This window comes from Pongo pygmaeus, chromosome 16 (genome assembly GCF_028885625.2).
Source record: "Pongo pygmaeus isolate AG05252 chromosome 16, NHGRI_mPonPyg2-v2.0_pri, whole genome shotgun sequence".
NCBI lineage: Eukaryota > Metazoa > Chordata > Mammalia > Primates > Hominidae > Pongo > Pongo pygmaeus.
In genome coordinates this window covers 47,099,249-47,120,667 of record NC_072389.2, presented here as the reverse complement: position 1 = coordinate 47,120,667, position 21,419 = coordinate 47,099,249, and the positions used below count along the sequence as shown (strand labels likewise).

The window sequence follows — 21,419 nt, the reverse complement described above, 5'->3', positions numbered from 1 at the left end:
TTAAACCAGTTTCACTTGAGATTTTGGTTACTTGCAACATAAATAATCCAAACTTTGTTCCGACCCACAGGGTTCTCATTTCACCAGGGGCTGCAATCAGTCACGGCCAAACAGGAGCCAGTCCTTGCATTGTGTGCAGTGGCTTTAGCTGCCGTTGAGCTAGAGAGGAAGAAAAGCAGTCCACAGCCCCCGCCAACAGCTTCAAAATGCCAATCTATGTTGAGGTCTATGTGTGAAGCACCACACAGTTCAGTCTGTCCTCCCCGCTCACAACATCACACAGGACTCCATGGGCTGAGGGTCTTCCTAGGAGAAGGAACAAGCTCAGTCTCCCTGGGGTAAGCGGGTGGGATGAGGGACTTCCTAGAAGAAACAGGATTTTAACTGGGGCAGGCAGGATAGGTGAATGTGGATGATGGAGAGTGGGAAGGGACGTTCGAAGCTGAAAGAACAGCTGAAGCCCAGCCTTGGGGCAGGAGAGCTCTGGTCCTGCTCAGGAAATGGTGAGTGGCCCATGGAGAGCACCCAGAGTGAGGGGGGCAGACTAGCCTGGTTAGGTAAGCTGGCGGGCTTCAAAGGCCTGGCTGAGGCAAGGTCTGGCAAGTCTGGGTTTTCCTTCCCAGGCTGTGGGAGGCTTCACAGGCGTGAGTAGAGCTGCACTGTGGAAAGGTGTGGGGTGGTGGTGCCTAGCATGCCGAGTTAGGGGGTCAGTGAAGAGGACCCCCACGGGCAGTGAGGGCAGAAGGGGGGTGCACGGGAGGACCACTGCAGCAACTCCTGCAAGCAAGGGAGGAGCGCAGGGTGTCTGGAAGCCAGCCGGTGCAGGAAGGGCCTGGCAGGGAGAGGACAGCAGGAGAGGAAGCATCTCTCAGACGCAGGAAGCCGCACCCCACCCGAGACCACGGCACCTCTCAGCGTCACCCCTGACTGCCTGCAGTGGGCCCAGGCGGTTCAGGTGTGACTCATCCCTAGCCCAGCACTCAAGGGCAGGCTGAGCGGCTGTCCTGCTGTGGGCTGTGGCTGCCAGGAGCGCCTCCCTGAGGAGCAGGCTGTCGCTTCAGAGGCTCCGGGGCTGCTGGAAGACACCCACACACACACACCCCAGCCCACACTGCTACCCTGAGTTTAGCTAGAGGCGGGTGAGACCTCCAGAATTAGAACTCGCCTTCACTCTGGCATGTAGTCCACAGCTGCTCAGGGAGGAAGGGATAGGCGCCCACCAGCTCCCTCTGCACCCCTGCCTCCGAGCCCCAGACCATGGCCAGCTCTGTAGAGCCCAGAGTTAACACCGTGTCTCTAATTTTGGAGGAGACTCCACAGCCCTCACAGTTCCAGTTCTCCCCTTCCTCTGGGGAGCCTACCCTTCAGCCCCGGGCTAGGCAGGCTGCACTCTGGCAGGGCCTGGAAAGCCAAGCACAGGGTCTATGAGGCCCTCAGTCTATGGGCTGTTCCCTGGGGGTGAATGAGAAGACCACAGCCCAGGACGCTCCCTCATCCCCTCACCCTGGGTGCTCACAGAGAGGCCCCACGAGGGTACAGAGGGCAGTCTCAGATTGGGAAGTGCGTCCACAGGCTTCCCACAGAGGCTCCGCCCTTTGGTGCCTGCTACGCAGACTGCAGCACCCCATGCAGTGGCAGGGCCGCCCCATGGGCCTCTGCATCCTGGGAGCCAGGACCCCCACCTGGAGTTGGGGAAGTTGCTGGCGGGGAAGGGAGGATGATGAAGGAGGAGATCATCTGGCAATGGCCCTGGAGCATTCTTGAACCACCCCCTCCCAGTCTGGGCCACGCCCTGTGGCAGGTGGGAGGACAATGCTGCCTGTGTGCTGTCACCCCAGCACGCTGGCTCAAGGGGAGGGCTGTGGTGCGGCCCTGCTCCAGCCTTGGCCTCTCCTGATGTCCCTCTCCCTCCCTGCACAGCCCCTGCTATCTGCCATCTCCATCCGTCCAGCTGGGCAGCCTCTGCGGGACCCAGGCATCACCAAGGTAAGCAGCCCCTGCTATCTGCCATCTCCATCCGTCCGGCTGGGCAGCCTCTGCGGGACCCAGGCATCACCAAGGTAAGCAGTTTCCTATCTTCCTTCCACCTGTCCCAGTCACTGTGGTGGAGGGACCTGGCAGCAGGGGCTCTGAGAAGAAGAATCTGGAAGGTGGGGTGGGGTAAAGGGGGCCCTGGGCCATTCAAGCGCAGAGGACCAGAAGCACTGGCCCTTACCTGGCTGGGCTCCAAGCTGCAACTGCCATGAATTGTGAGGACAGTCTGGCAAGGTGGGACCCCAGGCCCCTGGCAGAGGGGCCATCTCCATTCACATCATCCCCTAACCTGCACATGCCCTCCAAGTTTAGGGAGCCATCCAGCAGCTCCTCATCCCCAAAGTCTGCAGGGCTGATGGCTGGTCAGCCCCACAGTCCCCGGGAGCTCCTCAGGGCTGCAGGGCACCGCAGCAGGAGGCCCAGCACAGAGCTCCAGGTCCCGCCCAGTCCAAGTCTCACCATGGACTCTCAGTACGAGACGGGCCACATCCGCAAGCTGCAGGCCCGGCACATGCAGATGCAGGAGAAGACTTTCACCAAGTGGATCAACAACGTCTTCCAGTGCGGCCAGGTGAGTACAGCCAGCTGTGACCCACAGCCCACCCGTACCACGCCCCCAGCTCTGGCCAGTGGGCCTCCGGGGTGAGCTGTGGAGTCATCTGCCTGAGGCCAAGCTGAGGCCAGAGCTCTTTCTTCCAAAGCAGCTGCTCTGGGTCGCACCTCTCAGGTCCCAGGATGGGAGGACAGGTGAGGCTGGGCTGACCCCATACCTACGCCCGTCCCCTCCCCAGGTGGGCATCAAGATCCAGAACCTGTACACAGAGCTGGCTGACGGCATCCACCTCCTGCGGCTGCTGGAGCTCATCTCAGGGGAAGCCCTGCCACCCCCCAGCCGGGGCCGCCTGCGTGTGCACTTCCTGGAGAACAGCAGCCGAGCTCTGGCCTTCCTCAGGGCCAAGGTGGGCCCCAGGGAAAGGGGTCTGGGATGGTGCTGGGGCAGGCAGCTGGTACAGGCTGAACTACTGGGTCGCCTTTCCTGCGCCAGGCCACAGGACAGAGCAGAGGAGCTGGGGCCTGAGTACAGGAGGAGAGGCTGGGACACAGAGGAGCAGAAGCAAAGCCCTCCTTGCACAGCACCCCTGACTTGGAGAGCACCCAGCTGGCCATGGCAGGAGCAATCCAGGTCCCTACTGGGGTGGAAAATGTCACTGTCTGTCATAAGAGAGACTCACAGGATTCTAGGCTGAAAGAATCTTAGTGTTCTCTTAGGCTTTTCATTTCACAGATGGGGAAACAGAGGCCCTGAATTATTTACCAGGCAAGATCGATGGTTAACTGGCCAACAGAGCCCAGATGTGGGGCCATGGGGGCCTGGCATCGAGTAGGAAACAAAGGGAAGAGACCTGGACACTAAGACGGCAGGTGGGGAAGAGGAGCAGGGCCTGTCTTGGAGAAGGAGGGAGGAGGCCTCAGCAAATGGGGGGAGCCAGAGTCACCTGAAAGAAAGGCACAGGCAAAGGAGATGGGCGCTAAAAGGAGGCCGGAGCTCCAGGGACAGAGGGACCCTCATGGCCAGGGTGAGGGGCTGGTGCAGGGGTGGGGTGGGGCAAAGGGATCATTGGGAACTGGGAACTGTGAAGACCAAGGGCTCCTGGAGGTGGCTGTCCCTGGAGGCTGTGAAGTCACTGAGTGGGCCTGGCTGGATGGAGCCTGACTGTGCGTGCCCATCACTATATCCTGGAGTGGAGCTTACATCCAGCCTCCTGGGGTACTGGTGTGTTGAAGGAAAGCCAGGGAGGGGAGAAGCCCAAGCAAAGGGAAGGGGAGTGACTGCTGTCCTGAGCAGGTGCAAGAGCAGAACGCTGCCAGCTGCAGAATGCTGGGCCCTGGTTGATCCAGGGACAATGACCCTGTGAGCCAGTCATCTCCCCTCCAGGAACCGGGGAAGGGTGTAAGCCCCACAGCCTTTGTCAGAGGTGTTGCAGCTCTCCCCAAGCTTTAATATACAGCATGTCACTGATACCTGTGAGGGTGACATCCTTGTCTCCATACACATAGGAGGCAACTGTGGTCTAGAAAGGATGACGGAGTTGCCGCAAACACACAGGGAATGTGTGGCAGAATGAGGGATGCACTCGCTTATGGAGATGCTCCCATGCCCTGGGCATTCTATGCAGGCGCTGGGCTACACTAAGCAAAGCCCAGACCCCCACCTCAAGGCACCTGGCTTCAATGGGAGACAGATTCATTGAACCCAGATCAGCGGTGTGCTGGTAAATGTTTAACAAATGATTCTCTGGGGGAAATAAAAACTCCAGTGTGCTGTATTCGCTGATCCTATGGCGTTAATACCCCCATCACGGCGAGTTTAAGCCACCAACGTGACATCGCTCAATAGGAAGTCAGGAGGATAGGCTCTCAGGAGCTGGGAGGAGCAGACAAACACCCCACTCACCAGAGGCTCCAACTCTAAGCCAAGGTGATTGACATGGCAGGTGGAATCCACCCCAGGAGCATGGGTGGAATCCTTTAGAGGCCAGCCGGATATACCAAAGTTTACCCAGGGGGACACCCAGGGTTGCAGCTCCTCCCACAGGGCTAGTAGTGGCCGGCTGAAGCCAGTTGCCCTTCAGGTTTTATGGAAAGTCTCACTCGTTTTCTTTCTCCATTCGGTACTTACTGATCGATTCCCTGCTGTGTGCCACTCCCCTAGGATACACCAGAAAACAAAGCCAAGATCCTTACTTGAGCAGGGCAAGGGGATCGAGAGTGTGTATTTGGGTGGGAGAAATAGTCCTTAAGTTTCTATGTTAAATAAAGTGGTCAGGCTAGGCAACATCTGAGTGAAGAGTTAAAGGCAGGGAGGTGACTAGCCATGCAGATACCTGGGAGAATACTTTCAGACAGCAGGCACGGCCCCGCAAAGGCCTGAAGTCCTGTGCTTAGAATCCCACGGAACTACAAGAATCCCATGGGCCTTGGAGCTGCGTGATTCCACAGGGTGGAAGATGGAGCCAGAGGGGGCTGGGGCCCAGACCCTGCAGGGCTTCTCCCCTTGACTCACCCATCCTCCCTGTCCAAATGGCAAGATGTAGGGCAGAGGAGTCTCAACTTTGGTGTACCTAAGAGCCACCCAAGGTGTTGTTCAAGTGCAAATTCCCAGGCTCTGGCCCAAGACAGTCTGATTGGGTGGAGCCTAGGAATCTGGATTTATAGCTGGCCCCGTTGGAGCTGGAACAGAAGAGGGCTGAGATTTGGGTGTGAGCCCAGGGACCCAGTCACCCCCTGAAGATCCCAGGACACCCTGGGAGATGGAGGCAGACAGTTGCTATTGTCTGTTGGGCTCATGCATTGACTGTTGTGATCCCTCATTTCCAAACCCTGTAGCTGAACCACTGATCTCGGCCCAGGTCTACCTGTAGCCCACACACAGGGACTCCTCCCACTCTAGGGGCCCAGCCCAGTTCACCAGGTTGGGGCTTCACCCAGGTGGGCTTGAGGCCATGGCTCCAACCAGGCAGGAAGCCTTTGCTTTCCTGGACTTATCCCCTGCCTGCTTCTCCCTGGGGGACCTCCCAGCTGGGGCAGGATCGATTCCAGGACCCTCCCATCCCGCAGCTGGCCCCCTAAGCTTTTGGTGACTGAGTCCTCTCTGGACATGGGCTTCATGGCTTAGCCCAGCCAACTGTGCCCACAGGTGCCAATACCACTCATCGGGCCAGAGAACATCGTGGACGGAGATCAGACACTCATCCTGGGACTCATCTGGGTCATCATTCTGCGTTTCCAGATCTCCCACATCTCCCTGGACAAGGTATGGCTCAGTCCCCAGCACCCAGCACCTGGTGACCCAGCCCAGCCCTGGCCTCACCTCAGACCCCTGCGGACTGAGAAGTTCCACACAACTTTTATGATCCCCATAGGAGATCCTGGAAACTGCAAAGTCCATATTCACTCTCCAACCAACCATGGGTGAAGAACCCAAGATACTAGAGATATTGTAACATTGTAATATGCTAAAGTGAAGGCCAGGGCCACGGGCTTCAAACCAGGTCTGGGCAAGTCATTCACTAGGGAGGGTCAGGGTCTCTGCCCAGCACCCGCTTTCACCCCTGTGTGTTGCTCCCCACTTGGCACTGAGGCTCTGTAACTTCCATTACACCACAATGTACTGTTGGGGAAGATGAAATGTGTGGAGGGAGTCCTAGCTCTGGAGGTTTACAAAGTCCCTGGCACCCTGCAGACCAAAGATACAGCATTTCTTTCATGGTCCCCAGCTTCCTCCATTCCACCTCTTTCCCCCACACTGGATCAGAAAGACTATAAACTCTTTGTGGCACATGCCTGTAGTCCCAGCTCTCGGGAGGGCTCAGGTGGGAAGCTAACCTGAGCCCAGGATGTCGAGGGTGTGATGAGCCGAGATCGCACCACTACACTCCAGCCTGGGTCACAGAGTGAGACCGTGTCTCAGGAAAAAAAAAAAAAAAGATTCCTTATGCTTATGCTTTTTCATAGTTTCATGATTTCCAAAATGCCACCTAAAACTCAATTCTAGTAGGTAAGGAAAGCCAACCTGGAGAATGAAACCCTCGTGAAAAGAAGCCAGACATCTGGCACAAGTCCAGACGGCCTGGAAACTCAGGGCCTGAGCCCCAGGAGAGCAGGGGTCTTGTGTGTCTGCAGGGCTGAGCATCTATTTGAAGGCTGAAGGGACGGATGAATTTCTAACTGACCTCAAGCCCTTTCAGGATGCCATACTCACCTCCCCAGGCCCCTGGCCAGTTTCAGGTGCCCCCTGCAGCCCAGGCCCTTGGGAGCAGCAGGTGGGCATCCTCCCTGACCAGCACCGTCTCTGCCTGTCGGCAGCCCCCTCCGGCCCTGCTCCCTGCTGACTCAGACGTGTTTGGGCTCAGGCTAGCCCTGACTCCTCACAAGCCATCCCAGCATTTTCCTTAGTTCCATCTGCCAGCCTGGCCCCACCGTGCAGGGTACTGGGGCCTGACCTCGCTGGGGCCCAGGGCCTCGAGACTCCACTCCCCCTCATGTGGGCACCGTGCACGTCCTTCCTACCCAAGCTCTGGGGCCCAGAGGGCAGGGGAAGTGCAGCCTGCTGAGCCTTGATATTTTGAGTTTGTAAACAGGAAGTGAGGCTGGGCGTGGTGGCTAACACCTGTAATCCCAGCACTTTGGGAGGCCAGGGCAGGCAGATCACTTGAGGTCAGGAGTTTGAGACCAGCCTGGCCAACATAGTGGAAACCCCATCTCAACTGAAATACAAAAAATTAGCCGGGCATAGTGGTGCGTCCATGTAGTCCCAGTTAGTCGGGAGGCTGAGGCAGGAGAATTGCTTGAACCTGGGAGGCAGAGGTTGCAATGAGCCGAGATCGTGCCACTGCACTCCAGCCCATAACATCGGGCCTGGCTCACAGAAAGCCTGCAGTGACGGGACCCAGTTTCATGAAGCCCAGCCACAATCCCATGAGCCTAGGTCAGCACAGCACCTGGCCCGTCAGAAGGGCTCAAAAAACGGGAGCTGTTGCTGTGTGATCACCTGTGGTGACGCAAAGCCAGCGCCTCTGCAATGATGGCTTTTCCCTTGCTCCACTTCTTTGGAAGGCCAGTCACTCTCACCCCCAATCCCTGCCCACCGTGGATGAAATTGGGCAAAATCAGATACTCTGAAGAGAGGAGAGTCACACTGGCCCCGGGCCAGGGAGGAGCAGGATCCTGCTGTGGCCAGCCTGCCTCTCCCATAGCCTGCAGGCTCTCTGCCTCCCCACCCCGTCCCCGCATGGTGACCCTGCTGCCCTGTCCCGCCAGGAGGAGTTTGGGGCCAGCGCAGCCCTGCTGTCCACCAAGGAAGCCCTGCTGGTCTGGTGCCAGCGGAAGACGGCCAGCTACACCAACGTGAACATTACAGATTTCTCCCGAAGCTGGAGCGATGGGCTGGGCTTCAATGCCCTCATCCACGCCCACAGGTGTGACCCCGCCCTTGTCAGGAGGCCTCCGCCCACTGAGCCAACAGCTCCTGGGTTTGGGTCCTCAGCCTGCCCGTTCTCCCACATCCCTAGGCTTGAAGGAGGGAAAGCGGACACAGATGTAGAAACGGCTGATGGGTTAGCCCCTTTCCCTTCCCCAGACAATGCCATGAGGTTGGCCAGGTTTACCTTTGACCCCAGCCTTCTCCACTTTCTGTGCCCCTCAATTCTATTCATGTTCTACACCTTGGCAGCACCTGCCCTTTGGAGATTCCTCCAGCCCCCCAGCCTGGTCCCTGTGCCGAGTGAACTGTCCTCTTTCTCTGTCAGAGTCCTCCTCCTTCAACAGGGCCTCAGATAACTGTCGGGAACACGAATTCACAAGAAGATGTGAATGGCCAATAGGAGCATGAGTGCATTTCAGACTCTACTTAAAGGAAAGCAGTAGGTTCCTGCTGGTGAAGAGCCCTTCTCGCTGTCTGTCCAGGCCAGACCTGTTGGACTACGGCTCCCTGCGTCCAGACCGCCCACTGCACAACCTCGCTTGTGCTTTCCTGGTGGCTGAGCAGGAGCTGGGCATCGCTCAGCTGCTGGACCCCGAGGACGTGGCGGCCACACAGCCAGATGAGCGCTCCATCATGACCTACGTCTCCCTCTACTACCACTACTGCTCTCGCCTGCATCGGGGGCAGACTGTCCAGAGGAGACTCACTAAGGTGGGGGAGAAAGGAGGGGTGGGGTGAGCAAGGGCTCCAGAGGCAGACAGGCCTAAGCGTGAAGACTGCCCTGCCACGTACTAGCTGTGTGGCCTTGGCCAAGTCACCCAACTTCACTGTGCACCCTCTATCACATGGAGATGATGATGCCTGGATAATAGAAGGCCCTTGTGAGGGTTCCAGGGAGCATGGGTAATGGGCCCAGTACGGTGCCTGGTATACAAGGGAAGCTAGGGGAGGAATGGCCCCTCCTGGGCCTCCCCGTTCTCCCCGACTCTCGGGCTATTAAGCTTCTAATGGGATTAAAAGGCTTAGAGAGCCAGGATTCTGCAAGGACAGGCACAGAAGAGGCTCTGCCAGCGAGGGCTACACAGAGTTCATGTTTTTGGGGGACTTTCTTACTCTCTGGACACGATGGCAGAGGCTGAGGCCTGGAAGTGCTCTTCTCAGGGTGGGTATCTCAGTTGGGGTGTGGATGGGGGTGACACAGGCCAAGGGCTGTGAGCTGCTTTATGGGGTAGGGGGCTCAGGGAAGAGACAGGCAGCCTAGAAAAAGAACAGCAGCCTGAAGGGCCTCAACCAGTGAGGCCAAATGGGTAAAACAAGAGGAGGAAGGCAGGATAGCCTCACCTTCAGTCATGGAGAGGGTCCCCGAGCTCCTGGGTCTGAGTGTGCAATGCAAGCAAACCCAGTTCTCTGGGGTGGGGGTACCACCACTTCAAAGCATCTTCGGCTCAGAGAAGTAGCTACAGCCCACCTGGGGAACTCCGGCTGGCACTCAGTGCCCATTCTAGGGCCTGCCCCGAGAAGGACCCTGACCCCTTCCTATGCCCTCCACCAGATCCTGCTTCAGCTCCAGGAGACAGAGCTGCTGCAGACCCAGTACGAGCAGCTGGTGGCCGACCTGCTACGCTGGATTGCAGAGAAGCAGGTGCAGCTGGAGGCGCGGGATTTCCCAGACTCGCTGCCCGCCATTCGGCAGCTACTGGCAGCATTCACCATCTTCCGCACTCAGGAGAAGCCACCCCGGCTGCAGCAGCGAGGGGCCGCAGAGGCCCTGCTCTTCCAGCTACAGACAGCATTCCAAGCCCAGAACCGCAGGCCCTTCCTGCCTCATGAGGGCCTGGGCCTTGCAGAGCTGTCCCAGTGCTGGGCAGGGCTGGAGTGGGCAGAGGCTGCAAGGAGCCAGGCCCTGCAGCAGAGACTACTGCAGCTGGAGAGGCTAGAAACCCTGGCCCGGCGCTTCCAGCGCAAGGCAGCCCTCCGGGAGAGTTTCCTTAAGGATGCAGAGCAGGCGCTGGACCAGGCCAGAGCCCCGCCAGCCAGCCTGGCCATAGTGGAGGTAGCCGTCCAGAGGCTGGGCATGCTGGAGGCTGGCATCCTGCCCCAGGAGGGGCGCTTCCAGGCCCTGGCTGAGATCGCAGATATCCTCCGGCAGGAGCAGTACCACAGCTGGGCAGATGTGGCCCACAGGTGAGCCCCAGCACATGAACTCTCCTCACAGCCGGCTGAGGCTGTCCTACCACACCCCCATCCTTCCACGTCATGTGCCCATTCTTTGCCAGAGAGGAGAGGGGTGATTTATGGGTTCAGGGCTCCCTCTACAAAGATCTATCTCCCGTGATGCTTGCAAGCCCACCATCAGTAATTCATCCCTATTGGTAAAGCACTTTCTAGGTAGCCTCTGATTCATCCACTAAACAAGAATTTACTGAGTGTCTACTATGTCCCACACACTGTGCTAGGTGCTGGAGATTTAGTAGAGAAGAGAACAAACAAAAATTCCTTCCCTCATGAACTTACACACTACTAAGGAAAACAGACAAATAAGAAAAATTCATAGCATGTGGTAATAAAAATAATAATAATAAAGGAGAGGCCGGGCACGGTGGCTCACACCTGTAATCCCAGCACTCTGGGAGGCCGTAGCAGGCGGATGACCTGAGGTCAGGAGCTCAAGACAGCCTGGCCAACATGGCAAAACCCCATTTCCACTAAAAAATACAAAAATTAGCCAGGCATGGTGGCGGGCGCCTGTAATCTCAGCTACTCGGGAGGCTGAGGCAGGAGAATCGCTTGAACCCAGGAGGCAGAGGTTGCAGTGAGCAGAGATGGTGCCATTGCACTCCAGCTTGGGCGACAGAGTGAGACTCCATCTCCAAAATAATAATAACAATAATAACAATAAAGGAGGATAGGGGAATGAATATGAGGTGCTAAGTTTGAGTGGCTAGAGGGGATTCACTGGGAAGCTGACTTCTAAGTAAAGACCAGAAAGAAGTGAGGAGCTGGCCATGCAGACGTGGGAGACAGAGTATTCTAGGCGGAGGAAACGGCAAATGCAGTGTCCTTTTAGGTGAGCGCATGCCTGGCAGGTTTGAAAAATAGCCTGGAGGCCAGTGTTGGCCAAAGTGAACAAGTGGCAGGAGCTGAGGTCAGGGGGGTACAGGGGTGAGGGGTGGGGATGGAGGTCAAGCCGGGCCTTGCAGGGCACGGTAATGATTTGGCTTTTACTCAGAGAGATGGGAAATCAGTGGAGGGCTGGAGCAGACGAGTGACACAATCTGACTTTTGTTTTGCGATGCTCACCTGGATGTCATGTTGGGAATAGATCCAAGGGGCAAAGGCAGAAGCCAAGAGACCAGTTACAAAGCTATTGCAGTAATCCAGGACAGAGCAGCTGTGGTGACAAGTGGTGGGGTTCTGGATAGATTTTGCAGGTAGTGCCAAGTAGAATTTGCAGATAGATCAGACGTGGCGTGTGAGAAAGAGAGTTATCAAGATGTTAGGCCGGGCCCGGTGGCTCACGCCTGTAATCTCAGCACTTTGGGAGGCCAAAGCAGGTGGATCACCTGAAGTCAGGAGTTCAAGACCATCCTGGCCAATGTGGTGAAACCCATCTCTACTAAAAATACAAAAATTGGCCAGGCGCGGTGGCTCACACCTGTAATCCCAGCATTTTGGGAGGCCGAGGCGGGCGGATCACGAGGTCAAGAGATCGAGACCATCCTGGCTAACACAGTGAAACCCCGTCTCTACTAAAAATACAAAAAAATTAGCCAGGTGTGGTGGCGGCCACCTGTAGTCCCAGCTACTCGGGAGGCTGAGGCAGGAGAATGGTGTGAACCTGGGAGGCGGAGCTTGCAGTGAGCCGAGATGGCACCACTGCAGTCTGGCCTGGGCAAAGGAGCGAGACTCCGTCTCAAAAATAAATAAATAAATAAATAATAAAAAATAAAAATAAAAATAAAAATACAAAAATTAGCCGGGCATGGGGGCCCATGCCTGTAATCCCAACTACTCAGGTGGCTGAGGCAGGAAAGTCACTTGAACCCGGGAGGTGGAGGTTGCAGTGAGCCGAGATTGCACCACTGCATTCCAGCCTGGGTGACAGAGCAGATTCTGTCTCAAAAAAAAAAGATTTTAGTCTGGGCACCTGGAAGGATGGAGTTTTCATCAACTGAGATGGGGACTGCATGCAAGGTAGGGGCCCCCAAAGGCCTGATCCTTCCAGGCCGTCCTTCTGGCTTTTCTGCATGTGTCCAAAGGTAGGACACACTGCCCCTACCACCACCTGCCAGGATGCTCTCAGAGTCCATAGACCTTGCCCCAGCCACAGAGGTCAGACTCCTCCAGGGCAGCCAAGCCCCACCACAGACCAGGAACCCTGAAGTAGCTTCCCTGCCCCAACCCAGAGGAGATCTCCCTTATTCTCATGTCCTCTAGGCAGGAGGAAGTTACCGTGCGCTGGCAGAGGCTCCTTCAGCATCTACAGAGACAGAGGAAGCAGGTGGCAGACATACAGGCTGTGCTGAGCCTGCTGCAGGAGGTGGAGGCTGCCTCCCAACAGCTGGAGGAGCTGCAGGTGGGCAGTGGACCAGCAGGCCCTTGGGAAACACAGCAGGGTGGGGGACTTCCCCAGTGCCAGTGCTCAGAGGGACCCAGCACCTTGGGACCACTGCAATGACCATCATCTCTGGCCAGGGGCCGGCCAGGTCCACCGCCTGTGGGCAGCAGCTGGCAGAAGTGGTGGAGCTGCTGCAGAGGCATGACCTGCTGGAGGCTCAAGTCTCGGCCCACGGAGCCCATGTGAGCCATCTTGCCCAGCAGACAGCAGAGCTGGACTCCTCCCTGGGCACCGGTGTGGAGGTGCTGCAGGCCAAGGCCAGGACACTGGCCCAGCTCCACCAGAGCCTGGTGGCTCTTGTCAGGGCCCGGTAAGAGCCTGCCCCAACTCTTCCACCTTTCCCAGAACTTTTCTGTAACCCAAATTATCTCCTGCCCAGGTTAAAGTACTGTTGGCCTGGCAGTTTTCTCCACACTGACCCTCACTTCCAAAGCCTCTGTCTCACCTGTTGAGTCATCCAGGGAAAAGAAAAATCCTGTCTAAGGGGAGTGTCTAACCCCGGAGGGGAACCCACTGCCCATGCCCCACGACTCCCCATGTCCTTCGGTGGCCTCTATTGTTCCTCAGGCGGGCCCTGCTGGAACAGACCCTGCAGCGTGCAGAGTTCCTGCGCAACTGTGAGGAGGAGGAAGCCTGGCTGAAGGAGTGCGGACAGCGGGTGGGGAATGCGGCCCTGGGCCGGGATCTTAGCCAGATCGCAGGCGCCCTGCAGAAACACAAGGTGTCAGCTCCCTGCGCGCGCCCGCCGGTCACCAGCGCCTCGCCCTTCTCTCTCAGGTCCCCGGCCCCCTCCCCTGTTCTCCCTTCACTGAGCCCCGTGCTCTGCCCCCCACTAGGCCCTGGAAGCTGAGGTCCACCGCCACCAGGCCGTGTGCGTAGATCTCGTGCGGAGGGGACGCGACCTTAGCGCCCGCAGGCCCCCAACGCAGCCGGATCCCGGGGAACGGGCAGAGGCCGTTCAGGGAGCGTGGCAGCTGCTCCAGACCCGGGTGGTGGGGCGGGGCGCACGGCTGCAGACAGCCCTGCTGGTCCTGCAGGTAGTGGGGCGGGGTGGGGGGTGGAGGCGGGGTGGGGGCGGGGCCCGGCGAGGCGGGGGTGGGGGTGCCAGCACCTGCCCGCGCTCAGCCGCGCCCCTTCACCCACACACCACCCCCGACCCACTCCCGCAGTACTTCGCGGACTCGGCGGAGGCGGCTTCGTGGCTGCGCGAGCGGCGATCCTCGCTGGAGAGAGCGTCCTGCGGTCAGGACCAGGCGGCCGCGGAGACCCTGCTGCGGCGCCACGTGCGGCTGGAGCGCGTCGTGCGCGCCTTCGCGGCGGAGCTGCGGCAGCTGGAGGAGCAGGGGCGGGCGGCCTCGGCCCGGGCGTCGTTGTTCACGGTGCGGACGGGGACAGGGAAGGGCTCCTGGTCTCCCTTGCTCCACCGCGGCTGGGCCACACAGAGGACAAAAATGGGAGGGCCTTTGTGGCCTCTGGCCCGGGATTCGTGGCCTTCCCGTGGGTGTGGGTGTCCCTCATCCCAGTCCTCATGGCATCTCACCTGTTGACCTAGCCCAGAAGTAGTGGAATCCTGTCTGCCCACGCCAACCGAGGGCCTCCAAATACAGCTTGGCCTGGCTCACGTTGCCAACATTTTCAGACCTTCACGTTTCCTCCAGGAAGGTCCCCTCCACTTTCACCCAGGCCAGTAGTGACTGTCTCTCCTGACTTAGCCCGCCTTGTTGGTTTGGGATGGCCTCATCACTACCCCAGACTGCCTTCTGACACCCCTTGCTCCGTTCATTGAGCCCCCAAAGTTCTTTAAAACAGGTATAGCTTGGCTCACAGCCCTCTTTCAAGAAGCTGTGTGTGTAGCACACGATGTGGAAATCAAAGCCATCAGATCCTGTGCTCACGTTTGGCCCCTCGACCCTCAGCCCCAAGGAAGCTTCCTGTCCCCCAGACCCATGTCCCACACACCCTTTGAGCTACAGCTCAGGGCCTCCAGGTCTCAGGGCACGGAGGTAGGGGTGGCCTGGACAAAGCCCCTGCTGCTTGATGGGGTCCCCTCTAGACACGCTGCCCTCTGTCACACAGGTGAACTCTGCCCTGAGCCCTCCAGGAGAAAGCCTGAAGAACCCAGGGCCCTGGAGTGAGGCTTCCTGCCACCCTAGCCCTGGGGATGCCTGGAAGATGGCCCTCCCAGCTGAGCCTGACCCTGACTTTGATCCCAACACTATACTCCAGACACAGGACCACTTGAGTCAGGACTATGAGGGTCTGCGGGCCCTGGCGGAGGTAACACTTCTTTTTCAAGAAATGCTCGAGTCCTTACCCTGTGCCAGCAGCTCCTGTGCAATGATCCCAGGGGACAAGGCGGTGACTGACATGTTCCCTGTCCTCAAGGAGCTTTTATCATGGCTGAGAAGATGTCAGACAACTCATTAGATGCAGGTGTGATGGGATCACATGAGAAGGTAGCCCAGGTCAGACTGGAGGTCAGGGAAGGCACCTTGGAGGGAAGGACTTTTAAGCTGAGGCTTGAATGAGAAACAGAAAGCAGGTAAACCCAGGGGTGCTGGCCAGGACCTGTGCAAAGGTAGGAAGGAGGCCCAGTGGAGGAAGCTAAGGCCCGGGTGCCTGCAGCACTGGGGAGGCCATGCCCAGAGGAGAGACTAGAGAGGCAGGTGGGGGTGGAGCAGGCGGAGGGAGAGGTATGGATTTCACCTTAGAGCAGGGCTGGCACTGAGGGGTTTCAGCAGGACAAGACCAGACAGGAGCACACGGCCAGTGCCCTTTACCCTACCCTAAGCCCTTGCCAGCTCCCTCCAGATGGTGCCAAGAGGCCTCTGAGAGAGGATGTGGGGCCCAGCAGTGAGGAAGGGACCCCCTCTGGCCCTGACCCTGGGCTCTGCTGGTGGGCTGGGATGGGGAGGAGCACCCCTTTGACCTGCTCTGAGAGCCCTGTCGGGGGCCCTGACCTTCACCCCAGCCTTGGGCCACCTCTCCCCAGCTCCGCAGGGCCCGGTTGGAGGAGGCCATGGCCCTGTTCGGCTTCTGCAGTTCCTGTGGGGAGCTCCAATTGTGGCTGGAGAAGCAGACAGCACTGCTCCAAAGGGTGCAGCCCCAGGCTGACACCCTGGAGGTCATGCAGCTCAAATATGAGGTACAGCCCTGGGAGCTTGGCACCTCCTCCTCGCCTTGCCCCTGCCTCCCTGTGGTCCGCTGCTGTGACTCAGTTTTCCAATTTAACTACCGTCCTGCCTGGGGGAGGGGAGCAGAGAGCTGGCCTGAATTTCGAGGGCGTCCTGGCCCTTAGGGACTTGGATGGCTGTCCTTCCAGGGGCAGGCAGCGTGGGCATCCCTGTAGCAGAGAGCACCACTGAGGTCCGTCATAGGCTAGAGGGGAGTGTGGAAAGAGAAAAAGTCCCCCAAGAGGCCTGGGTCCTCCTTTTCCCTAGAACTTCCTCACTGCCTTGGCTGTGGGAAAGGGCCTCTGGGCTGAGGTCAGCAGCTCTGCTGAGCAACTGAGGCAGAGATATCCTGGGAACTCCACACAAATCCAACGACAGCAGGAGGAACTGAGCCAGAGGTGAGACCGAGGCAGGAGTGCAGGTGGTGAGGCAGGCGGACACAGTGCCCAGCCCGGGCCTGACTCACCTGCCTCCTGCCATGCCAGGTGGAGAGGCTGGACATGTCCGAGGCACAGGGAAGGGGCAAGGGACAGCCAGTCTGGCAGCTTCTGTCATGTGAGGCTCTGGCCAAGGCTCCAGGATGGATGGGGAGGTGTCCCTGTGGTGGAGACAACCTTGTACCCTCTGCCCAGGTGGGGGCAGCTGGAGGCCCTGAAGAGGGAGAAGGCCGTGCAGCTGGCACACAGTGTGGAAGTGTGCAGTTTTCTGCAGGAGTGTGGACCCACACAGGTCCAGCTGCGAGACGTGCTCCTCCAGCTGGAGGCCCCGCAGCCAGGGAGCTCAGAGGACACCCGCCACGCCCTGCAGCTGGCCCAGAAGAAGACCCTGGTGCTGGAGAGGAGGGTCCACCTCCTCCAAAGGGTGGTCGTAAAGTACGGCCAGCGCAGTGGCGGCACTGGGAGGCAGTGAGGACCATGGGAAGTCGTGGGCAGAGCAGTGGAATGAGGAAGGGACAGAAATTGGGATGGGGAGAGGACAGGTAGGAGGGGCTGTGGCAAAGATGGGGGGATAATCAGGAGAAAATGCTCCTGGGGACAGGAAGAGCCCTATTTTTTGTTTGTTTCTTTTTGAGACGGAGTCTTGCTCTGTCGCCCAGGCTGGAGTGCAGTGGCATGATCTCGGCTCACTGCAAGCTCGGCCTCCCGGGTTCATGCCATTCTCCTGCCTCAGCCTCCTGAGTAGCTGGGACTACAGGTGCCCGCCACCAAGCCTGGCTAATTTTTGTATTTTTAGTAGAGACGGGGTTTCACCATGTTAGCCAGGATGGTCTCGATCTCCTGACCTCGTGATCCGCCTGCCTCGACCTCCCAAAGTGCTGGGATTACAGGCTTGAACCACTGTGCCTGGCAAGCCCTATGTTCTTGCTGCCCCCAGGTCAAGGGTGGGGTGGGCATTGAGAGTCACCACCACTCTCCCTGGGGGATGCAGGTCTGGGGAGAGGACATGTGCCTGGGGCACCAGGCCCAGGACAGGGCACTAACTGTGCAGCACACCCTGTCTCCCAGGGTCGAGGAGTCAGGCTACGCAGAGATCCAGCCTCTGCAAGGACAGGTGGAGACACTGCAGGGGCTGCTGAAGCAAGTACAGGAACAAGTGGCCCAACAGGCCCAGCGCCAGGCTGAGACTCAGGCCCGGCAGAGCTTCCTGCAAGACAGCCGGCAACTGCTACTGTGGGCAGAGAGTGTCCAGGCTCAGCTGCGCAGCAAGGAGGTGTCGGTGGATGTGGCCTCGGCTCAGCGGCTGCTGAGGGAGCACGAAGACCTGCTGGAGGAGATCCACCTGTGGCAGGAGAGGTCAGGACAGGAGGGCAGAAGGGGTGCACTTTGGGATGGGCCCAGGGCTCTGGGCTCTGGGTTCAGGCCCAGAAAGAGCATGGGGGAAGTAGTGTGATTTCCCCAGGGAGGGGCCCAGACTGGTTGGTGTCTGGCATGGTGCTTGAGGCAAGTTTACACAGAGGAGGATATAATCTAGGACTGGGTCAGGCAGCCTGTACACTTCGAGGAGAGACCCAGGACACTGAACTGCCTGGGAGGCTCTCTCCAGCCCAGGCCCAGGCCTGGCGGGCCCCCTCCAGGTGGGCCCGATGCGTTGCTTTCAGTCAGGGCATCTAGCCTCCCCTGCCATCCTGGTAACACGGACCCCAGCGGCCCCTAAGTGGAATGGCTCAGGACCCATCCACGGGTCTGAGATCCCCACCTCCTTAGTAAGGTGGTGCCTGTCCTCCTACAGGGACGATGTTATGGGCTGGCAGGCAGGCAAGGCCACCAGGGACAGTCCACAGGCTATGCCCCACCTGAGGGCGCTTGATCAGGTGGTCAAGTGGGCACTGAAATGCATCTGGTCCTCAGCTTGCCACTCCAGTACCTGGTTCTGCAGCGGCTCAGAGGAAGTGGAACCTTGCTCTAATTCACACAAGGGTGTTACCTGTTCCCAAGCCACCCGCTGAAAGGGGCACCTTTTCTAATTGTTCAAAGCCTCCATGGGGGCTTGCAGTGGCCCTGCGGTCAGGTGCTTGTGTGGCTTGCGTGATTTTTCTCTCTCACACTGTGCTGCCTCCGCATGTCCTCTAGGCCGGGCATCGGCCGTTGGCAGTCCACACTTAAGGACGGCTGACTGGAGCCGACGGGGGCTTGGGAACCCCTGCATCCTAAGCACTCTGCTGGGCCTATCACATTCAGTGTCTCATTCATGCTCCACGATGCATGAACCCTGGAGGTGAGAGGAGAAGGAGGCTGACGAGGGGGCCTGCTGGGGTTTGACTCTGCCTGTCATCCTGGTCAGGCTGCAGCAGCTGGACGCTCAGAGCCAGCCCATGGCAGGCTTGGACTTCTCAGACTCCCAAGAGGTGGCCAACACTCTGAGGCTCCTGGGGCAGCAGGGCCAGGAGCTGAAGGCTGTGTGGCAGCAGAGGCAGCAGTGGCTGCAAGAGGGGCTGGAGCTGCAGAAGTTTGGCCGAGAAGTGGATGGTTTCACTGCCACCTGTGCCAACCACCAGGCCTGGCTGCACCTGGACAACCTTGGGGTATGGAGCAGGAATGTGGAGCTAGGCTGTCACTCCCCATCACTGGAGGGAGCTCATCCCCTTGAGTCCAGAAGCCAGGCTGGGCAGGACGCCCCTGGGGCAGTGGCGGGTGAGATGGTCCTGACCCCCATTCTCCCAGGCATGACCTCAGGTCTCTGCACTCCCAGGAGGACGTGAGGGAGGCCCTGAGCCTGCTGCAGCAGCACCGGGAGTTTGGGCAGCTCCTGAGCACCCTGGGGCCTCGGGCAGAGGCTCTGCGGGCACACGGCGAGAAGCTGGTTCAGAGCCAGCACCCAGCTGCACACACGTGAGCCTGGCCTCAGTCTGCAGCACCTGCAGATGACCCTTTCTCAGCCTGCACAGATGGTCGCCCTGGGGCTGGGAGAGTGGGGGGTGGGGGGAGAATGCACCTCGTGCTGGGGTAGGAGTCCTCTCCCATGCCCTCCTCCAACTGCCCCGGCCCTCCAGGGTCAGAGAGCAGCTGCAGAGTGTCCAGGCACAGTGGACCAGGCTCCAGGGGAGGAGTGAGCAGAGGAGGAGGCAGCTGCTGGCTTCCCTCCAGCTCCAGGTGAGGGGCTGGACCCAGGGTGCATGAGGCCTCCCTAAAAAGAAAGCCTGAGACCGTACAGAGCTCTGTGCAGCCTACAGAGCACTTTCCTCACGCGCTGTGTCATTCATCCTCTCAACACCTTCTGTGAGGCAGGCAACACAGCTCAGGTTTTTCCTGATGAGGAAAACGGGGACTGTGGCTGCACCACCCTCAGATGCAGGGCTAGGCACCAGCCCCCACCCCCCGTGCTCAGAGACCCACTCTCGCCCGGTTCTTGGCAGGAGTGGAAGTGGGATGTGGCAGAGCTGATGCAGTGGATGGAAGAGAAGGGGTTGATGGCAGCTCATGAGCCCTCCGGAGTGTGCAGAAACATCCTGCAGACACTCAAGCGGCACGAAGCAGCTGAGAGCGAGCTGCTCGCCACCCGCAGACATGTGGAGGCCCTGCAGCAGGTGGGGGACACGGGACAGAGGGTGCAGAGCCTCCTCGTCTTCAAATTCCCAACCCTACCACACCACCTGTTTTCATGGAAGAGTCTTTGAAGGAAGAATCAGCCTCAGCATGAACCTAGAACCTCCCCACACAAGCCTCCTTGATGCTGCTGGCATCCCCTTGACACCCAAACCAGCCCCAAAGCTGCCGCCATCCATCCCTTCCCCCACAACTCTCCATGGCAAGTCCCAGAGCCGACCACCTCTCCCAGAACATGGCTCTCCCCAGCCACCAACTCTATTTGCAGGGGTCAGAGGAAAGCCCTCCTACCTGTAGTTTTGGGGCCACATGAACTGCTTTCTTCCAGGCAGCCCGTGGAGTGCAGCTGTGGCCACCCCCTCACCTCCACTGCCACCCAGGTCCAGCCTGCTGCGGCCACTGGTGGTACCAGCAGCTCAGCCAAACTCCCTGGACCTTTGTCTCCACTCCAGGTTGGGAGAGAGCTGTTGAGTAGGAGGCTCTGTGGCCAGGAGGACATACAGACCAGGCTTCAAGGCCTGAGGAGCAAGTGGGAAGCCTTGAACTGCAAGATGACTGAGCGTGGGGACGAGCTCCGGCAGGCTGGACAGCAGGAGCAGCTCCTGAGGCAGCTGCAGGTCCACTGGGAAGAGGGACAGGGCACAAGAGGGAGACGGAGGCTGGGCTGGGCTGGGCTGGAGAGAATGGGGAGGGAGAAGTCTGGGTGTTCTGCTGACCCTGGCTCTGCAGCCTTTGGAGGCCTCTGGCCTAGGACAAGCTGAGCGTGGCTTTCTGCTCAGTCAGCCAATGCAGGATTCTCTCCTGTGTGCCCAGCGTGTGGTCAGCACCATTTGAGTCCCCCAGGGAGGAAGAAGCGTGAGGGAACAGGGGAAGAGTGGGCACTTCTGGCTGGGGGTTGGCAGTGGTGGGGACAGAGGTCCCTGGTGAATCTGGTCCTAAAAGTCCTACAGTCCCAGAGCCTGGGAAGGCCACTTGCTGTGCTGTACACAGAGAACCTAATGCAGCTCCTCGCGTCCCCTCCCAGGATGCAAAGGAGCAGCTGGAGCAGCTTGAAGGGGCCCTGCAGAGCTCGGAAACAGGGCAGGACCTGCGCTCCAGCCAGAGGCTGCAGAAACGGCACCACCAGCTGGAGAGTGAGAGCCAGACCCTGGCCGCCAAGATGGCTGCCCTCGCCTCCAAGGCCCATGGCGCAGCCACCTCCCCGGCCATCCTGGAAGAGACCCAGAAGCACCTCCAGAGGTGGGGCCTGTCCTCCCACCCACCTGTGTGTCACTCTTCCATGTGAATTTAAGGTCCCGCAAGATGGCACCCACAGGACCGGGGTGTCCAGACCTCCTCCCTTATGAGTAGAGTCATTCTGGGATGGGAGGGTCGGACACTCCATTATGCATCCTTAGCAGGATCCCCACAGTGCTGTCAGGCGAGTCATCTAGGCCATCAGGTGGGACCTAGTGCCCTTCCACTGCCTCCCTTTGTCAGATGGAGCTTTGCTCTGTTCCCTGGTCTTGTTCTTCACGGGCCCTGGCTTGGCCAAGGAAAGAACCAGGAGCCTTGTCCTCACTCTGTTC

The 21,419-nt window shown here is 59.0% G+C and overlaps 1 protein-coding gene across 1 annotated transcript in view; it reads left to right on the top strand.

The window, feature by feature from the left end:
* The first annotated feature begins 1,839 nt into the window (after positions 1-1,839).
* Positions 1,840-21,419, top strand: part of SPTBN5 (spectrin beta, non-erythrocytic 5) — a 46,292-nt gene continuing 26,712 nt past the window's right edge. Inside the window, exons 1-22 of the mRNA XM_054450467.1 lie at positions 1,840-2,605; positions 2,826-2,993; positions 5,732-5,848; positions 7,855-8,012; positions 8,500-8,728; positions 9,570-10,201; positions 12,455-12,593; positions 12,713-12,945; positions 13,203-13,356; positions 13,472-13,672; positions 13,805-14,014; positions 14,712-14,912; positions 15,628-15,780; positions 16,076-16,206; positions 16,441-16,680; positions 17,314-17,601; positions 18,590-18,830; positions 18,998-19,137; positions 19,299-19,398; positions 19,662-19,832; positions 20,304-20,468; positions 20,876-21,090. Of these exons, the coding sequence (XP_054306442.1) occupies positions 2,243-2,605; positions 2,826-2,993; positions 5,732-5,848; positions 7,855-8,012; positions 8,500-8,728; positions 9,570-10,201; positions 12,455-12,593; positions 12,713-12,945; positions 13,203-13,356; positions 13,472-13,672; positions 13,805-14,014; positions 14,712-14,912; positions 15,628-15,780; positions 16,076-16,206; positions 16,441-16,680; positions 17,314-17,601; positions 18,590-18,830; positions 18,998-19,137; positions 19,299-19,398; positions 19,662-19,832; positions 20,304-20,468; positions 20,876-21,090 (4,649 nt within the window). The 5' untranslated portion in view covers positions 1,840-2,242. The remainder of the gene's footprint in view (positions 2,606-2,825; positions 2,994-5,731; positions 5,849-7,854; positions 8,013-8,499; positions 8,729-9,569; positions 10,202-12,454; positions 12,594-12,712; positions 12,946-13,202; positions 13,357-13,471; positions 13,673-13,804; positions 14,015-14,711; positions 14,913-15,627; positions 15,781-16,075; positions 16,207-16,440; positions 16,681-17,313; positions 17,602-18,589; positions 18,831-18,997; positions 19,138-19,298; positions 19,399-19,661; positions 19,833-20,303; positions 20,469-20,875; positions 21,091-21,419) is intronic.